This window comes from Mus caroli, chromosome 19 (assembly GCF_900094665.2).
Source record: "Mus caroli chromosome 19, CAROLI_EIJ_v1.1, whole genome shotgun sequence".
Classification (NCBI taxonomy): Eukaryota; Metazoa; Chordata; class Mammalia; order Rodentia; family Muridae; genus Mus; species Mus caroli.
In genome coordinates, this window is record NC_034588.1 from 2,511,851 (window position 1) to 2,526,620 (window position 14,770).

A 14,770-nucleotide genomic window follows, 5' to 3' on the forward strand; every position below is an offset into this window, starting at 1 on the left:
AACAGAGTACAGAGGCAGAAAGCAGGAGGAAATGGGTTTTCCTCACAGCTCACGCTCCCAGGACCACCCGTTCAGGGATGGCTGGGCCATCCACCTTGCATGAATAAGAAATAAGATAATGCCCAAAAGCCAATCTGACCTAGGCAATTCCAAATCTTACCCTTCCCTCTTTCGAGGTGACTCCAGGCTGACAATAAACGGAACCAGAACAAGGGCCCGTTTTCTCTTACCCATGACCCTTTAGGAGTTTTGACACCCCCCCCCCACCAAGTTCTTCCTACACTTTTAAGCTTCTGTTCGGTTCTGCCCCAGCCTGAGTGAACTCGCATCTGAGATCCGGGTGGTCAGAAACCTCAAACTGCACTCGTCAGCTTCTTCTCTATCTAAGCCTCCTGCCTGCTCAGCGTGGTTCCTCCTCTCCCAGCGTGGTTCACACGCCCTGATGTTTGTATCTGCAATGCTCACATGCAGCAAGGGCTTGGGAGTGAGGCTTCAGAATTTGCTAGTTGTTGGGAGATGATGGAAGTGGGCCTTGCCAAGGCAGTGGATCCTTGGAAGTTATCACTTGCCAGCCCCTCCCCTCTGTCCTCTGTTCTTCTGTGATGAGAAAAGCAATTCTGCTTTTGCTTCAAGGCCCCTGCCAGCATGTCCTGGCTCCCTGGGGGCCCAAATGCAGCAGAGCTGTGAGCATGGACTGAAAGCCCTGACCCTGACCCCAGAAGGTCATTTCAGGTATTTTGTCACAGTGCAGTACACTGAGGGCACAGTCTCCTGGCGCCATCCTTAACCAAGACTTCTTCCCTGTACTTGACATGTGCATGGTCGGTGCCAGCTCAAGGCCTCTCTACCTGATAGTCACACAGCTGCACAATCGCAGCCCAGCTGTTCCTAGTCTGCGCCGCAGTCCTCTCAGCAACTTCTCCTTCAGACCCTTCCAGTGCCTTAGCCTAGAGCTGCAGGATCATCTTTACCTCTCAGGAAAGACCGTCAGCCCCCATTTCAGAATGTGCCATTCTCCCCACCACCTGACAGCCCCTAACAGCTTCCACCCTCTCTGACAGGCTCCACAAAGCGTACAATCTGTATACTCCTGGCTGTCCTGAACTCACTTTGTAGACCAAGCTGGCCTTGAACTCACAGAGATCCACCTGCCTCTGCCTCCTGAGTGCTGGCATCAGAGGTGTGGTGTGCACGGCCACGCCCAGTGATGCAAGGACTGATCTTTAAAACAAGTAGGACCTGCCGCAGCCCAACTCCCTTCCAATGAGTGTGCCAGGTGCTCCCATGATTCTCATCTGTCTGGCTCCACCTTCCATAGCCACACCCTTCAGTGTGCTAAATCCCTTTTTGCTACATCGACATTACTAGAGACCCCCAGCCTCAAAGCCTTTACAAGGGCTAAGTGCTGATCCTCTACAAGGAGCAGGACATCCAGCAGACTGGATGAAAGGTGTTCCTCCTGTATACAAGCTCTTTTTTGAGGCTTTTCATGTAACTTAGGCTGGCCTTGAACTTATGATCCTCATGACTCTGCCTTCCTTGCACTGAGATTATAAGAGCTTCAACATCTGACTAAAGCCGTGTTTTTAAAACATTCCTGAAATACCCTATGTAGACCAGGCTAGCCTACAACTCACAGCTATTCTCCTGCCTGTGTCTCCTGGGTGCTAGTATTATAGGTATGTGCCTCCATGCCAGGCAGATAGGTCGTCCCGTATTTAAAGTTGCAAACTCTCCTTTCCATATGCCCCTTTCACTTTCTGATGAAATACAAATGGGTCTGCTAGGCCCATTGTTTGTCCCACTCACAGACAGAGGAACTAGCTGCCAGTGTGAGCTGTGTCCCAGCATAGGGTCAGGCAGGCACTGGGAGCTGCTTAAGTGTCAGCAGAAAGTTCTGCAGGCTGAGTCCCCCAAATCCCTCCCACTTTCAGGGCTGCACCCAGGGATTGGATTGGCAGCATGCATACATATGAATCCTCTCACACCTTTAGGCTTAAACCAAGGTTTGTGTTCCAGAGAGAACCACTTCCCTGTCTTGGAAGACAAGGGCCAGCCATTCCAGGCCTGACAACACTCACCTTGACCGTCTGCTCGCGGATGGCGGGGTTGGTGTCCAGGAAGCCATGTGTGACATGGGGGAAGATCTGGGTGTTGACTGTTGGCTCATCAAGGTATTGGATGAACTGCTCCATCTGTGGTCCAGGGGAGAGCATGAGAAGACAGCTGCGCCCCCACCCAAGTCACGGGGCAGACACTGGCCACCAGGTTTCCTCCTGAGGAAGCCCAGCTCGTGTGTGTGTGTGTCCTCAGGAGGGAAGCGCATTTGACAGTTGGACAGGAATTGGTTCCTGGTACCTGGGAGTCACTAGTTCTTTCTGGCTCATAAGGACCCTCTAACCTAGAAGCCAACAATCTGTAGCTCCAACTGTCTTGGGACTGACAGAAAAATTGTGTCCTACTCTAAAGGACCTAAGTGATGGAGCCTGGAGAATCCCAAGGCTAAAAGGAGCCAGGGCCACCAGCTCTACCTCCTGAGAACTTTCCTGGCCTCACCTGTGTGGTGGCCATGGTGGAGGTATCCAGGGTCCCTAGGTAGCCAAAGCACAGGCTCTGACCACCTGCTTAAGGCTGGGGGGAGGAGGCCCTGGGCAGACTGGCCGAGGTGCCCACCTGCTGGAGGAGGCGGATGCGCATGGCCCGGTCGGTGGATGAGAACATCTTAACCACCACGGGGATGATCTTCTCCTGGTACTCTTCAGCACTGAGGAATTTTCCCACCTGAGGAAGGAGCAGGAAGAGAGCTTGGCCACACCCACAGGGCTAGGGCAGCTTCACAGGGGTCCCCTCAGTTTGCTTGGGTGGATGGTGGAGAAAGCATTTCCTCAGCAGGACCTTGGCCCACTCCCCCGCAGGCGACTCTCACGTTAACCTTCCTCCGTCTCAGGAGGCAGCGGAGAACTCAGTGCCCCTCCCTATAAAGTGGCACCTGTACCACACATGCACACAGAAGTCTGCCTACAATTTCTGAGGGTTCCACTTAAACAGTTCCAATTTGATAGCTACGTTTTAGTCTCTTCCAGCAAGTCCCTTCATGGGTAAAGAGTCCCCTGGGATGGGGAGGTGCCTACGTAAGCACTGCTGGCTGGAGTTGGAGGCTGAGGGGAAGATCAAGCGGCGGAAGTCAGAGAGCTGAGTGTGAAGAGGGGGAGGTTGGAGTGCGAGCAGATTCCTGGGCCCAGCAAACCAGGGTGCAGGGGTCAGACCTGTAAGGCTTGAAGAAATGGAAGAAAGGCTCTGAAGCCAGGGTCTATAAGCAAAAGAATTGAGGTACAGGGACTGTCCTTTCCTAGGCTAAGAAGTCCCCTGGCAGGTAGCCCCTGCTTGCTAAGTCATGAGGACACTGGGTTTGAGTCTACCCTGAGTACGCGTCTTACCCAAGGCTGTATCCACCCAGGTCCCTGAATCTCACAGCTCCTGGCACCATTTACCTTGAAGAGAGGTGTGAGGACCACAGCCCCAGCATTGCCAAACTCAAAGGCAGTCAGTAGCTGGGGCAGCACCTTGTGTCGACAGAAATCTTCGGGAAATGAGTCTAGACTCTTGCTCAGCTCTTGGAAGAACTTCTGCTTCTCAGCTGGCTCTTTGATCTGGGGGAGCATAGACAGGGTTCAGGGCGAAAACCAGCCAGATCACGTACACTCCAGTTGGATGAGGGCAGAGGCCACCCCAGCCTGAAGGAGGAGGAGCAATGCTATGGAGCCTAGCTCTCCACCTCGGGGTGATCATGGGCAGACTCTTCAGTGTAAATTGGCATAACAGCTCTACCACCACTCTGAGCATTCAACCAGAAAATGCTCATAAAAGCTGCCAGCGAGCCAGGTCTGACCACCCACACCATGGCCAGCACTAAGGAGGTGAAGGCAGGAAGACCGAGAGCTGGAGGCCAGCCTGGGCTATAGAGCCCAGAGTCTTCTAGTGACTGTTCTTGCTGTAGCCCTGTCACTTAACCTATAAGGTAATCAACCACTAAGAGAGCAAACCCCTTCATCTGCACTCCCTTTTCTGTTCACAAGAGCCCACACGAGGAAGCTGATGCTCAAAGCGAAGGATCTTACTTGGCTCCTTGCCCTGGCCTGGTTGGTACACGGGGTGCAAAAAGTAAGGAAATAGGCACATGGTCTTCTACCAGACCTGGGCCAAACCAGGCTTGACAGTAGTCCTGAGTCTTTCTAATACCACAACACAAACTCCCTGAGCAGAGTCTGAAAACTAAAACATCCACTCTATCTTAAACAGCCCTCTCCACACTGTTACAAGGTAGGAAAGCACATAGAGGCAAGCTGGCACACAGACAGAAAGGAAGTGTGGTAAAGACACACAGCCAACAAGTAACCAGCACACCTCTGTGACCTCACACACTGCGGGACAATGCTGTCACTCGCCCATTTACAAAGGAAGACAAGGAGAGTTAAAGGTCCCACGGCTGGTCACGGTGGCACATGGTGGCACATGCCTTCCAAGCACTGGGGAGACCAAGGCAGGATGGAGGGCTCAAGGCCATCCTGGGATGCATAGTGAGGCCTTGCCACGGGAAGAAGAAAATCAAGTATCTGAGTAGTCATTACCCAAAGCCCCGTGTCCCGTTTTACTGCCACCCTCAGGAACAGCCTGGCCCAGAAGCAGTGACCCTGGCTGAGGTGCAAAATGCCAAGGAGACTTGGAGCTATGTAGTCCAATGTGGGAAGCAAGGAGGCAGGGAGGTGACAAGGTTCAAAGAGAACAAATCACAGCCAAGCCACCCTTCCAGAGAGTCACAGAGGGCTCTCTTCACTCCCACATTCTCCTGGGGATTAGCCAGAATCTGCCCATTTCCTATGGGGCACATTTTCAGGGGCCAGGCAGCCTGGCAGAGTCAGTCATGTGAAGAGAACCCCACATAACTATAACAACCAGTGCCCCCCACACTGGCCAGGAGATGCTGGGGCTCAGCAACCCCAGCTGCTGCTGCAAGATATAAAACATTGCTACCAGGCATGGTGAATAATGTCTTTAATCCCAATACTCAGGGAGACAAAGGCAGGAGAATCTCTGCGAGTTCAAGGCCAACCTGGTCTACATAGTGAGTCTCAGGATAGCCAGGGCTACAGAGTGATACCCTGCTTCAAAAAAACAAAAAACAGAAAAGAAAAAGGAAAGAAGAAAAGAGAAGAGAAGAGAAGAGAAGAGAAGAGAAGAGAAGAGAAGAGAAAAAAATACGATACTGGCCTTCCTGATTCACCCCAACAATGCACTCTGCTCCTCTGAGGTCTGCCACCGTCCTGCCCAGCTCCTGATTCTATGTCCCCTCCACCAGATAGGTCAGAGCAGAGCCGCAGCCCTTTGTCACTATGTCACTAAGAGCTGCTGGATGCTGTTGACTCTCTCTCCCTTGCACTGACACGGACGCTGAGACTCAAGAGGTGCTCTTCTGTCTCCGGGGACCATCTTTCCTGAGTCACCTTCCAGATGGCTCCTATCTTGAGTCTTTCAAGTCCTGGCACAATTCTCTAAGGGACCCTCAGACATTTTCCTCCCAGCACTAACTCCGGGAGCACAGGTTTTCTCAGGAACATTTCCTGTCTCTCTCCTGTAATGAGAGCTCACAAAGGTGGGCACCTGTTTGTTTGCTCCGTGCTGGGTCCTCGAGGGCAGATCTGACTCTCCTTCCTCCCTAGAACTCTGTGTGGCACCCATGAGGAACAGAGCAGCAATGCAAGTATGGAGTGACTGGTAGGTCATTGCTGAGTGACAGTGTCATCAAACACCTGCCGTGTGCTCACCTGTATACAGCAGCCCGCACTATCCTCCCCACCACGTGTGGATTCAACAACCAGACAGCAAAACTATCAGGAAAGAAAGCACTGCCTGCACCACATAGGTACAGCCTACTTTTTCCTGCCATAGTTTGCCCAAATATCATGATATAGTAACTATTCACACAGGACATGTACTACCTAAGGTGCTAGTAAGTTAGCTACTGATAACTTAAAGAATACAGGACGGGGTGGGGTAATGGCTCAGTGGGTAAAAGTATTTGCTGTACAAACATGAGGAACTGAGTTCAAATCCCCAGCACCCATGTAAAAAGCTGGGCATAACTCAACACACCTGTAACCCTAACCCCAGGGCTATGGAGATGGAGACAGAAGGATCACTGGAAATTACTGGCTCCAGCCTGAGTGAAACCCTAAGTACTGGGGATCAGGCAGCAAGGGACAGATCCCCTGATCCCCTCCTCTGGCCTCTGCACATTTGCACACAGGCAAGTCCACATCCTCACACAAGCGTATACACCACACAGACACACACACAATTATGGAAGGATATAAGTCATATGCGAATACTATGCCATTTTACATTGACGATCAGAAGATCTGACAACCCTCAGGTGTCCTAAAGCCAATCCCCACTGTGCTGGTTAGTTCCACACCTAGGAAGATAGGATCTCAACTGAGAAAATGCCTCTATCAGATTGCCTGTAGCCAAATCTGCTGGGGACATTTTTATGATTAGTGACGGATGTGGGAGGGTCCAGTCCACTGTGGGCAGTGCCACTCTTGGGCAGGTGGTCCTAGGTTATATAAAAAAGCAAACTGGAGTAAGCCAGTGAGCTACATGCTTGTCTCCACACAATCCAAATGTGAGACGCCAAAATGTAGGTGAGAGGTCCTGACAAGGAATCCCAGTGTGGACGGGGGCTCACCTGAATCTCCTCCAGGAAGAGGTTGGTCTCAACAAAGCGGTTGCTCATGAAGCCGCCAGGTGCCCGGCAGTTCTGCAGGAAGCGGGCCGGGTTGGGACGTACCTTCGGGTTAGCTCCCACCAGTTCACAGTAATGGGTCACCAGGGATTTGGGGATCTGTAGAAGAAGACTCCGTGTCAAGGAAAGAGTAGTGGGTGGGTGGCAAGAAAGAAGGGCCTAGGACAGAGGAGGCAGGCAGAGGCTGGGCACTTACCTTCCCAGGGTTGCGCAGGGCAGCTGCCCGAGGTAGAGACCCATTGAAGACTTCCCAGATGAGGCAGCCCAAGCGCCACATGTCTGCTGACCTGTGCAGTAACCCAGAGCTGTTCAGGGCACCCTAGAATATGCTAATGCTGCCTCCAACCTGCTTTAGGTCCCAAGCACCCTCTGCATCACAGACCCTGGCTGCGTCCCTGAACTGAGCCCTCCGCCCCAAGGAGTTTGTTTCATTAGAAGACACCAAAGCTCAGAGAAGAACAGACACCTGCCTCCAACACACAACTTTCAAATCCAGAAGCACCGAACACCCAAACTCTGTCCCCCTTAACCAACCACCTCCTCCTGAGATCCTGCTTCCCCTGCCAGGCAGGCAGCAAGGGCCAGGGGTTTCCCAGCGAGTCTAGGGGTCGCAAGAGTCCAGGGGCCTCAGTGCAGGGCAGATCAAAGGTACAGTGACCTCGGGCACGCACCACTTCTCTCTGACTGCTCTGCTACTGCTGTCAGCCAGCTCTGGGGGATCATATTGCTCAAGCTCGGGGATCCCCTTGCTGGGTGGTCCCCCGCCGTTGCCCTGTGCTGAGTACATGTAGTCCAGACCCCCAAGTTTCCACTCGCCAGCCCTGTCCACAAACACAGCGGCCATGCAGACATTATTGTGGATGAGGTTGCAGTCGTTGACCAGGAAGCTGAGGGCTTTCACGATCTGGTGTAACCCCCATGACAGCTCCTGCTCCTTCAGGCCACCTGCTTCTGCTCGTGCCTTGAGGTATGTTCCCAGGGGGGTCACAGCCTCTGTCACGATGTGGAGGCACTTTTCTGTCTGAGTAAGAAAAGGGGTATCAGGGCACGGTGCCAGAAGAGGAAGGGAAGATGAGGGACGTGACAGGGAAAGAGGCAGTGGAGAAGATACCAAATCTGAAGGTACTGAAGCACTTGGGTACAAAGTGAGGGCCTGAGGAGAGTAAGATGGGTAGATCGGGCGACAGGTACCTCCAACCCATCGATATAGGCCAGGATGTTGGGGTGTCGGAGAGTTTTGAGGCGTTTGAAGGCAGCTTTGGCCACCTGGGTCTGCTCTTCAGCTCCGGGTTTCACATCATACACGAAGATGGACACTGCGCTGCCTGTGGCCTGGTGGAGGACAGACAGAGCAACCTGAGAGGTGCGGGCCAGGTGATTTCTCCAACCTGCCTGGGCTACAGCAGCTCCGAGCCCGTCTCCAAAATAGAAGGGAAGGGACTCCAGCCAGTCTCGCCCCAGGACAGCCCTTAAGGAGCTAGCCAGGCCCACGTGACCCCCGTCCGGTTTGCTTGTCCGTCCCTCGGTCCTTCCGCCCGCCACGTCGTCACTGCTCGCCCCGCTCCCCAGCCCGTTGCCGGGATTCTCGGTCGCCGCCACGTCAGGCCCGGCGCGACACAGCGAAGCCGGCATACAGACTAGGAAAGGCCGAGGTCGGCCGCGGCCTTCGGAGCAGCGCACTATCTCACCTTTTTGCGGCCTCGGTGCAGGATCCAGGGCCCGGGCGGCCCGCCTTCGGGGGGCTCAGGGCTCAGCTCGAACGGGAAGTCCCGGACCGGGTCCCGGGCAAAGAACCACATCGTCGCCGCCGCCACGGGCTCGGGAGCCTCCACTCCGGGTCCTCCGGCCGCCCGAGCCGGGGCGGGGCGGGGCGAGGGCGGAGCCAGTCTGGTCTGTGGGCGGGGCTTGGGTTGGGGCGGGGCTTTAGGGTGGGGCCTTGCGGGAGTGAGGCTGGACTGAAGGCAGGCCTCCCTGGGCGGGGCGAAGCGTGACGGGAGGGGTGAGCCAAGATGGTCATCTGAATGCTCCCAACTTGTGGCCTTGTATAGATAGAAAAATTGAGTGTGATAGAGAGTAGTGAGTGCAACCGTTGTAGAATGAAGAGGGGAGGGGTTCAGGAAGTGAGCGTGACAATAGAGCCTATCTAAACCTGGGGGGACATGGGTGGAAAGAGATGGGGAGATAAAAAAGAAAGGCTACTAGTGGCAGTAAGATGGGAAAGTAATAGTGAGGAGAATGGTTACTGATCTCTTTTTTTAAGACTTATTTATTTACTTTATGTATATGAGTACACTGTAGCTGTCTTCAGACACAGCAGATCCCATTACACATGGTTGTGAGCCACCATGTGGTTGCTGGGAATTGAACTCAGGACCTCTGGAAGAGCAGTCGGTGCTCTTAACCACTAAGCCATCTCTCCAGCGATTTTTTTTTCTTTTTTTAAAGATTTATCTATTTTATGTATATGAGTACACACTTTAATTGTACAGATGGTTGTGAGCCTTCATGTGATTGTTGGGAATTGAACTTAGGACCTCTGCTTGCTCTGGCCAACCTCACTTGCTCCGGCCAAAGATTTATTTATTAGTATAAGTTCACTGTAGCTGTCTTCAAACGCACCAGAAGAGGGTATCAGATCTCATTGTGGGTGGTTGTGAGCCACCATGTGGTTGCTAGGATTTGAACTCAGTACCTTTGGAAGAGCAGTCGGTGCTCTTACCCACTGAACCATCTCACCAGCCCACGATCTCTTTTTTTTAAGATATGTCTATTTTATGTATATGACTACACTGTAGCAGTCTTCAGACACAACAGAAGAGGGCATAGGATTCCATTACAGATGGTTGTGAGCCACCATGTGGTTGCTGGGAATTGAACTCAGGACCTCTGGAAAAGCAGTCAGTGCTCTTAACCCCTGGTCTCTCCAAATCCCAATGGTTATCTCTTAAGCCAAAAGCTCCTTCAACAGGCAGTAGGCAGATTTGGGGCTCAGCGAGGAAATTGTGACATAACCAGTTAGTTACTACAGTAAAGGTACTTGAGACCTTGAGAGTGGGGTTGAAGTGGAGATAGGCAAGGGGTGACGCAAATGTCCTGAGAGGTCTGGGAAACTGTTGCTAGAGAAGTATGTCCAAAGTGGACATGGGTGCTGGCCAGAGTCCTGCAGGAGCTTGGAGCTGGGAATGATGTTTGGGTCACTGAGCTGAGCTCGCAGTTGGAACATAGCAAAGCCAGGAATAAACCTTTTCTTCCAGAATGTGTCTCAGCGCCCTCTGTTAGCCCACAACCTCCTATAACTCCAGTTTTAGGGGCGCCAGTACCCCGTGATGGTTTGTATATGATTGGCCCAGTGTACTCCTATTAAGAGGTAATCCCAGCACTTGGGAGGCGGAGGCAGATGGATTTCTGAGTTCAAGGCCAGCCTAGTATACAGAGTGAGTTCCAGGACAGCCAGGGCTACACAGAGAAACCCTGTCAAAAGAAAAGGCTGTAAGTAGGCCTGTAAAGCATCTTTCTTAAATAGCAGCTGAAGGAGGAGACATAGTTCATTTTCTTAATCAAAGATTGATGGAGAAGGGGCCAGCCCAGCCCATTGTGGATGCCCCTAGGTGATGGTCCTGGTTCTATAAGAAAGCAGGCTGAGCAAAGCATGAGGAGCAAGCCAGTAAGCGGCATCCTCCATGGCCTCTGTGTCAGCTCTGCCTCCAGGTTCCCACCTGGTTTGAGCTCCTGCCTTGGCTTTCATCCATGGACTAAACAAACCCTGCTCCTCAGGTTGCTTCTGGTCATGGTGTTTCATCAGAGCAACCATAACCTTAAGGCGGGACGTATGTCTAGAAGCCCTCCATGTCCCCAAGGTGGGCATGGGTACTGGCCACAGTGTCCTGCAGGAACTTGGAACTGGAAGATGCCATGCCATGGTCACTGAGATGAGCTAGCAAGAGGAACATGGCAAAGCCAGGAACTAAGCCATTTCTTCTAGAAATGTCTCTCATGGCCCTCTGATGGCCAAACTTAACATTGGTGGTGGCTATTCCTGGTTTTCAACTTGACTATATCTGGAATGAACAATCCAGAACTGGAAGGCTCACCAGTGATCCTAATCTGGAAGCTGGGAGATAGAAGTTTCTGACCTGGATCTCGGTATGGAGACCTTGAGGCATAGTGGCTATGGATTCCAGAAGATTAAAACAGGGAGATCTCCGAGTTCAAGGTCATCTGGGATTTAAAGGCATGGTGGCACACACTTTTAATCTGGGTACACCTTCTGCTGGAGACCTACATAAGGATATTGGAAGAAGGAAGTCTCTCTCTCCTTCTCCTGCTTGTCTTGTGGGACTGAGCAACTGCTAGATCCTTGGACTTCCATTCACAGCTGCTGCTGACCAATGTTGGGAGTTGGACTGCAGACAGTAAGTCATCAACAAATCCCCTTACTATACAGAGACTACCCATCAGTTCTGTGACTCTAGAGAACCCTGACTAATACAACATTTTATTATGTGATGAAAGAAAAGCTTGTTTTTTGAGACAGTCTCAAGAACCTCAAGCTGACTTCAAGCTGACCTCAAGCATAACATATACCTGAGGATGTCATTGAACTGCTTCTAACATTGTTATTACATTCATGTCTTTATCCGGAGCATGTGCACGTGTGCATTTTGTGTGCATGTGTGAGTTCATGTGTCTCACAGAATGTCTATAGAGATCAGAAGACAACTTGCAGGAGTGGGCTCTCTTGTTTCATATGTGAGTTCTGGGAGTCAAATTAAGGTGATCAGAGTTGGAATCGAATACCTCTGCCCCCCACCTCCCACTGAGCTGTCTCGCTCGCCCAGCCAGTCTTCCGACCCTGTTACCCAAGCAATCACCTGCTAGGGTTACAGGCATGCACCACCAAGCCTGGTTTATTTGATGTTAGGGATTAAATTCAGGTCTTCGCATAAATCCTCTACCATCAGAACCACATCCCTAGTCTATGGAGGTCTTTAAAAGTAAAAGATATAAATTCCAGGCAATGGTGGTGCACACCTTTGGTGCCAGCACTTGGGAGGCAGAGGCAGATGTAAATCTCTGAGTTCGAGACCAGTTCCAAGACAGCCAGGGCTACACAGAAAAATCTCTGTCTTAAAAAACAAAACTCGGGAGGCAGAGGCAGGCGGATTTCTGAGTTCGAGGCCAGCATGGTCTACAAAGTGAGTTCCAGGACAGCCAGGGTTATACAGAGAAACCCTGTCTCGAAAAACCAAAAGACCAAAAAAAAACAAAAAAACAAAAAAAAACAAGATGGCTCAGCAGTTAAGAGCATTGACTGTTCTTCCAGAGATCTGAGTTCAATTCCCAGCATGGTGGCTCACAGCCATCTGTGATGGGATAAGATTCCCTTTTCTGTTATGTAAGAAGATAGTTACAGTGTGCTCATATACATTTAGAAAATATTAAAGCTGGGCAGTGGTGGCGCACACCTTTAATCCCAGCACATGGGAGGCAGAGGCAGGCGGATTTCTGAGTTCAAGGCCAGCCTGGGGATGGGGACCCCCTGGGGCTTCCTGGCAATCCAGTTCCAGCCCTCCAGGCTAGGTGAGGAACCCCAGATGACCTCTGGCCTCCACAAGCATGCACACATATGCGCATACCCTGCCACACCACAAAGTCTACAATAGAAAGAAACTGGATTTTCTTCCTCTCACTATTAGAGGCAAATGTCTGAAACTCTTTCCCTCCACTGTTACAGAGCCCGGATACAGCCAAAGCCGAATTCTCTGATGGAGATCCCACACACCCGAGCTATGCACCAAATGAGAGGGAGGCAGACTAGCCTGTCTCTACAGGAAGTCTCTGTAGTCATCTGGGAGGAGTGTCTGGCTGGGTGTCATTTCGCTCGCTTCGCTGCTGGGGTGCTTGGAGTGGCCTGGGTATGCCATTCAGGGGAGCCAGTACACAGTCAGTAATGGGGCGCCCAGCCCGCGGGTTTCCAGATGGGAAGCAGTGGATGGAGTCCGCAATGGAGATCACTGTGCTCCCAAGCTCCTTGTACCCAGACACCGCTGGGAGTCGGGAATAGGGGTCCCAGGTCCAAGCTTCCCCTCTGGGTGCCCGCGAGCCAGGCAGGAAGGGAAAGCCAGAGCCCCGGAAGGAACAGAAGCCGGTTTGGTTCCGAATGAGTGCAGAGAGTACAGAGTAACCGACTGAAAGGCAGATGGCTTTCTCTGGGAGATTTAGGCAAGGGCTCTTTACACAAAGGCCTTCCCCACTCCGCCCACCCCCCATGTGGATACTTGATGAAAAGAAAGAAGACGGTCCTTGCTCCTTCAAAATGATTTCTTTGATGGCCAAGGTAAATGCATACACCTCACTCAGGGTGAACCAGGCATTAGATACCTTTTTCGGGAAGGAGTGCCCAGGAAGGGAAGCTCACTGGCCTCGCCAGATACTTCATTAGCATAGAGGACTCCAGATTTTTATGCTACTGTGACTTTTCTCAGGTAGGGAGAAGGGTGTTTAGAATCCCCCAGACAAGGTTAGAGAAGGAGAAAACTTACTAACAAGGGAGTCTCCCACTTTGTGCTGAGCTCAGAGGCCATCTGGTCACGGTGGACTTTAAATATCAGAGGTTCCCCACAGAGGAGAAAGCCATGGTGGACAACTGCATACAGTGTCAACATCTGGATCTAAGAAACAGTAGATGACACTCTCTGCGTGCACCTGGGTTAGCCAAAGGTGGACAGCTCACCGATACACACCTCACCATCACACACCTCACCGATACACACCTCACCAATACACACCTCACCAATACATACCTCACCAATACACACCTCACAGATACACACCTCACCAATACACACCTCACCGATACACACCTCACCAATACACACCTCACCGATACACACCTCACCAATACACACCTCACCGATACACACCTCACCAATACACACCTCACCAATACACACCTCACCAATACACACCTCATACACACCTCACCAATACACACCTCACCAATACACACACTCCGACCAGGGAGGCTTTGCCCTTTCTCTGAGCCTGGCCCAGGGAAGGCCTTGCATTTCCATGGCTCTGAGGCACTGGAGTCTTCAACACGGCTGTGCTCATGTCAATGCCGTTCATGTCAACGCTCAGCCAGGACTTCATCCACTCCCCATGCCAAAGGCCTGGCCACCTTGGGCCTCTGTACTCACATACACCTACCCTCACAGACTGTTCTAGGCAGCCAGGATTTCTCAAACTGAAACAAAATGATACACTCCTGTAACACAGCTCCCTATTATAGATCAGTAACCAGTTCTCTTAACTCGCTGCCAGTCCCCTCTGTGTTCCCAGCTCACCCACTGAAACCGAGTCTCCCAGCCACTCCTCCCTCAGCTCCCCAACCACTGTTTAACCAGTCTGTCCTCCCAGCTTCCCCAACACCAGCAGCTCCAAGCTATAATGACTGTTCTAGCCTCTCCGCTCAGCTTAGCTTCTCCTGGCTCAACTGTCTCCTAAGGATATCTTCTGCACCAAGTGCCTTCTCTCTCTCGCTTTGCTAGCTCTGCCCACCCTCCTCAGTCTCAGCTGACTTTTTTATATCTCAATAAATCCAAGCATCAACTAACACCGAAAGCTAAGAAGTATATATATATATATATATATATATATATATATATATATATATTTTTTTTTTTTTTTTTTTTTTTTTTTTTACTGATGTGAGTACACTGTTGCTCTCTTCAGACATACCAGAAGAGGGCATCAGATCCCATTACAGATGGTTGCTGGGAATTGAACTCAGGGCCTCTGGAAGAGCAGAGGCTCTTAACCAGTGAGCCATCTCTCCAGCCCGAGCTAAGATTTATTTATTTATTTATTTATTTATTTATTTATTTATTTATTACTTTTTCGAGACAGGGTTTCTCTGTATAGCCCTGGCTGTCCTGGAATTCACTTTGTAGACCAGGCTGGCCTCGA

General features: G+C 51.4%; 1 protein-coding gene across 2 annotated transcripts in view; it reads right to left on the reverse strand.

Annotated features, from left to right (window-relative positions):
* Scyl1 (SCY1 like pseudokinase 1) overlaps positions 1–8,684 on the reverse strand; it is a 12,695-nt gene extending 4,011 nt beyond the window's left edge. For both annotated transcript variants that reach the window (XM_021152502.1, XM_021152503.2), the window contains exons 1-8: positions 8,491–8,684; positions 7,994–8,134; positions 7,474–7,823; positions 6,999–7,089; positions 6,746–6,901; positions 3,492–3,650; positions 2,674–2,781; positions 2,082–2,195 (exon numbers count right to left, since the gene is read on the reverse strand). In XM_021152502.1, the coding sequence (XP_021008161.1) occupies positions 2,082–2,195; positions 2,674–2,781; positions 3,492–3,650; positions 6,746–6,901; positions 6,999–7,089; positions 7,474–7,823; positions 7,994–8,134; positions 8,491–8,601 (1,230 nt within the window). In that variant the 5' untranslated portion in view covers positions 8,602–8,684. The remainder of the gene's footprint in view (positions 1–2,081; positions 2,196–2,673; positions 2,782–3,491; positions 3,651–6,745; positions 6,902–6,998; positions 7,090–7,473; positions 7,824–7,993; positions 8,135–8,490) is intronic.
* Positions 8,685–14,770: the final 6,086 nt, after the last annotated feature.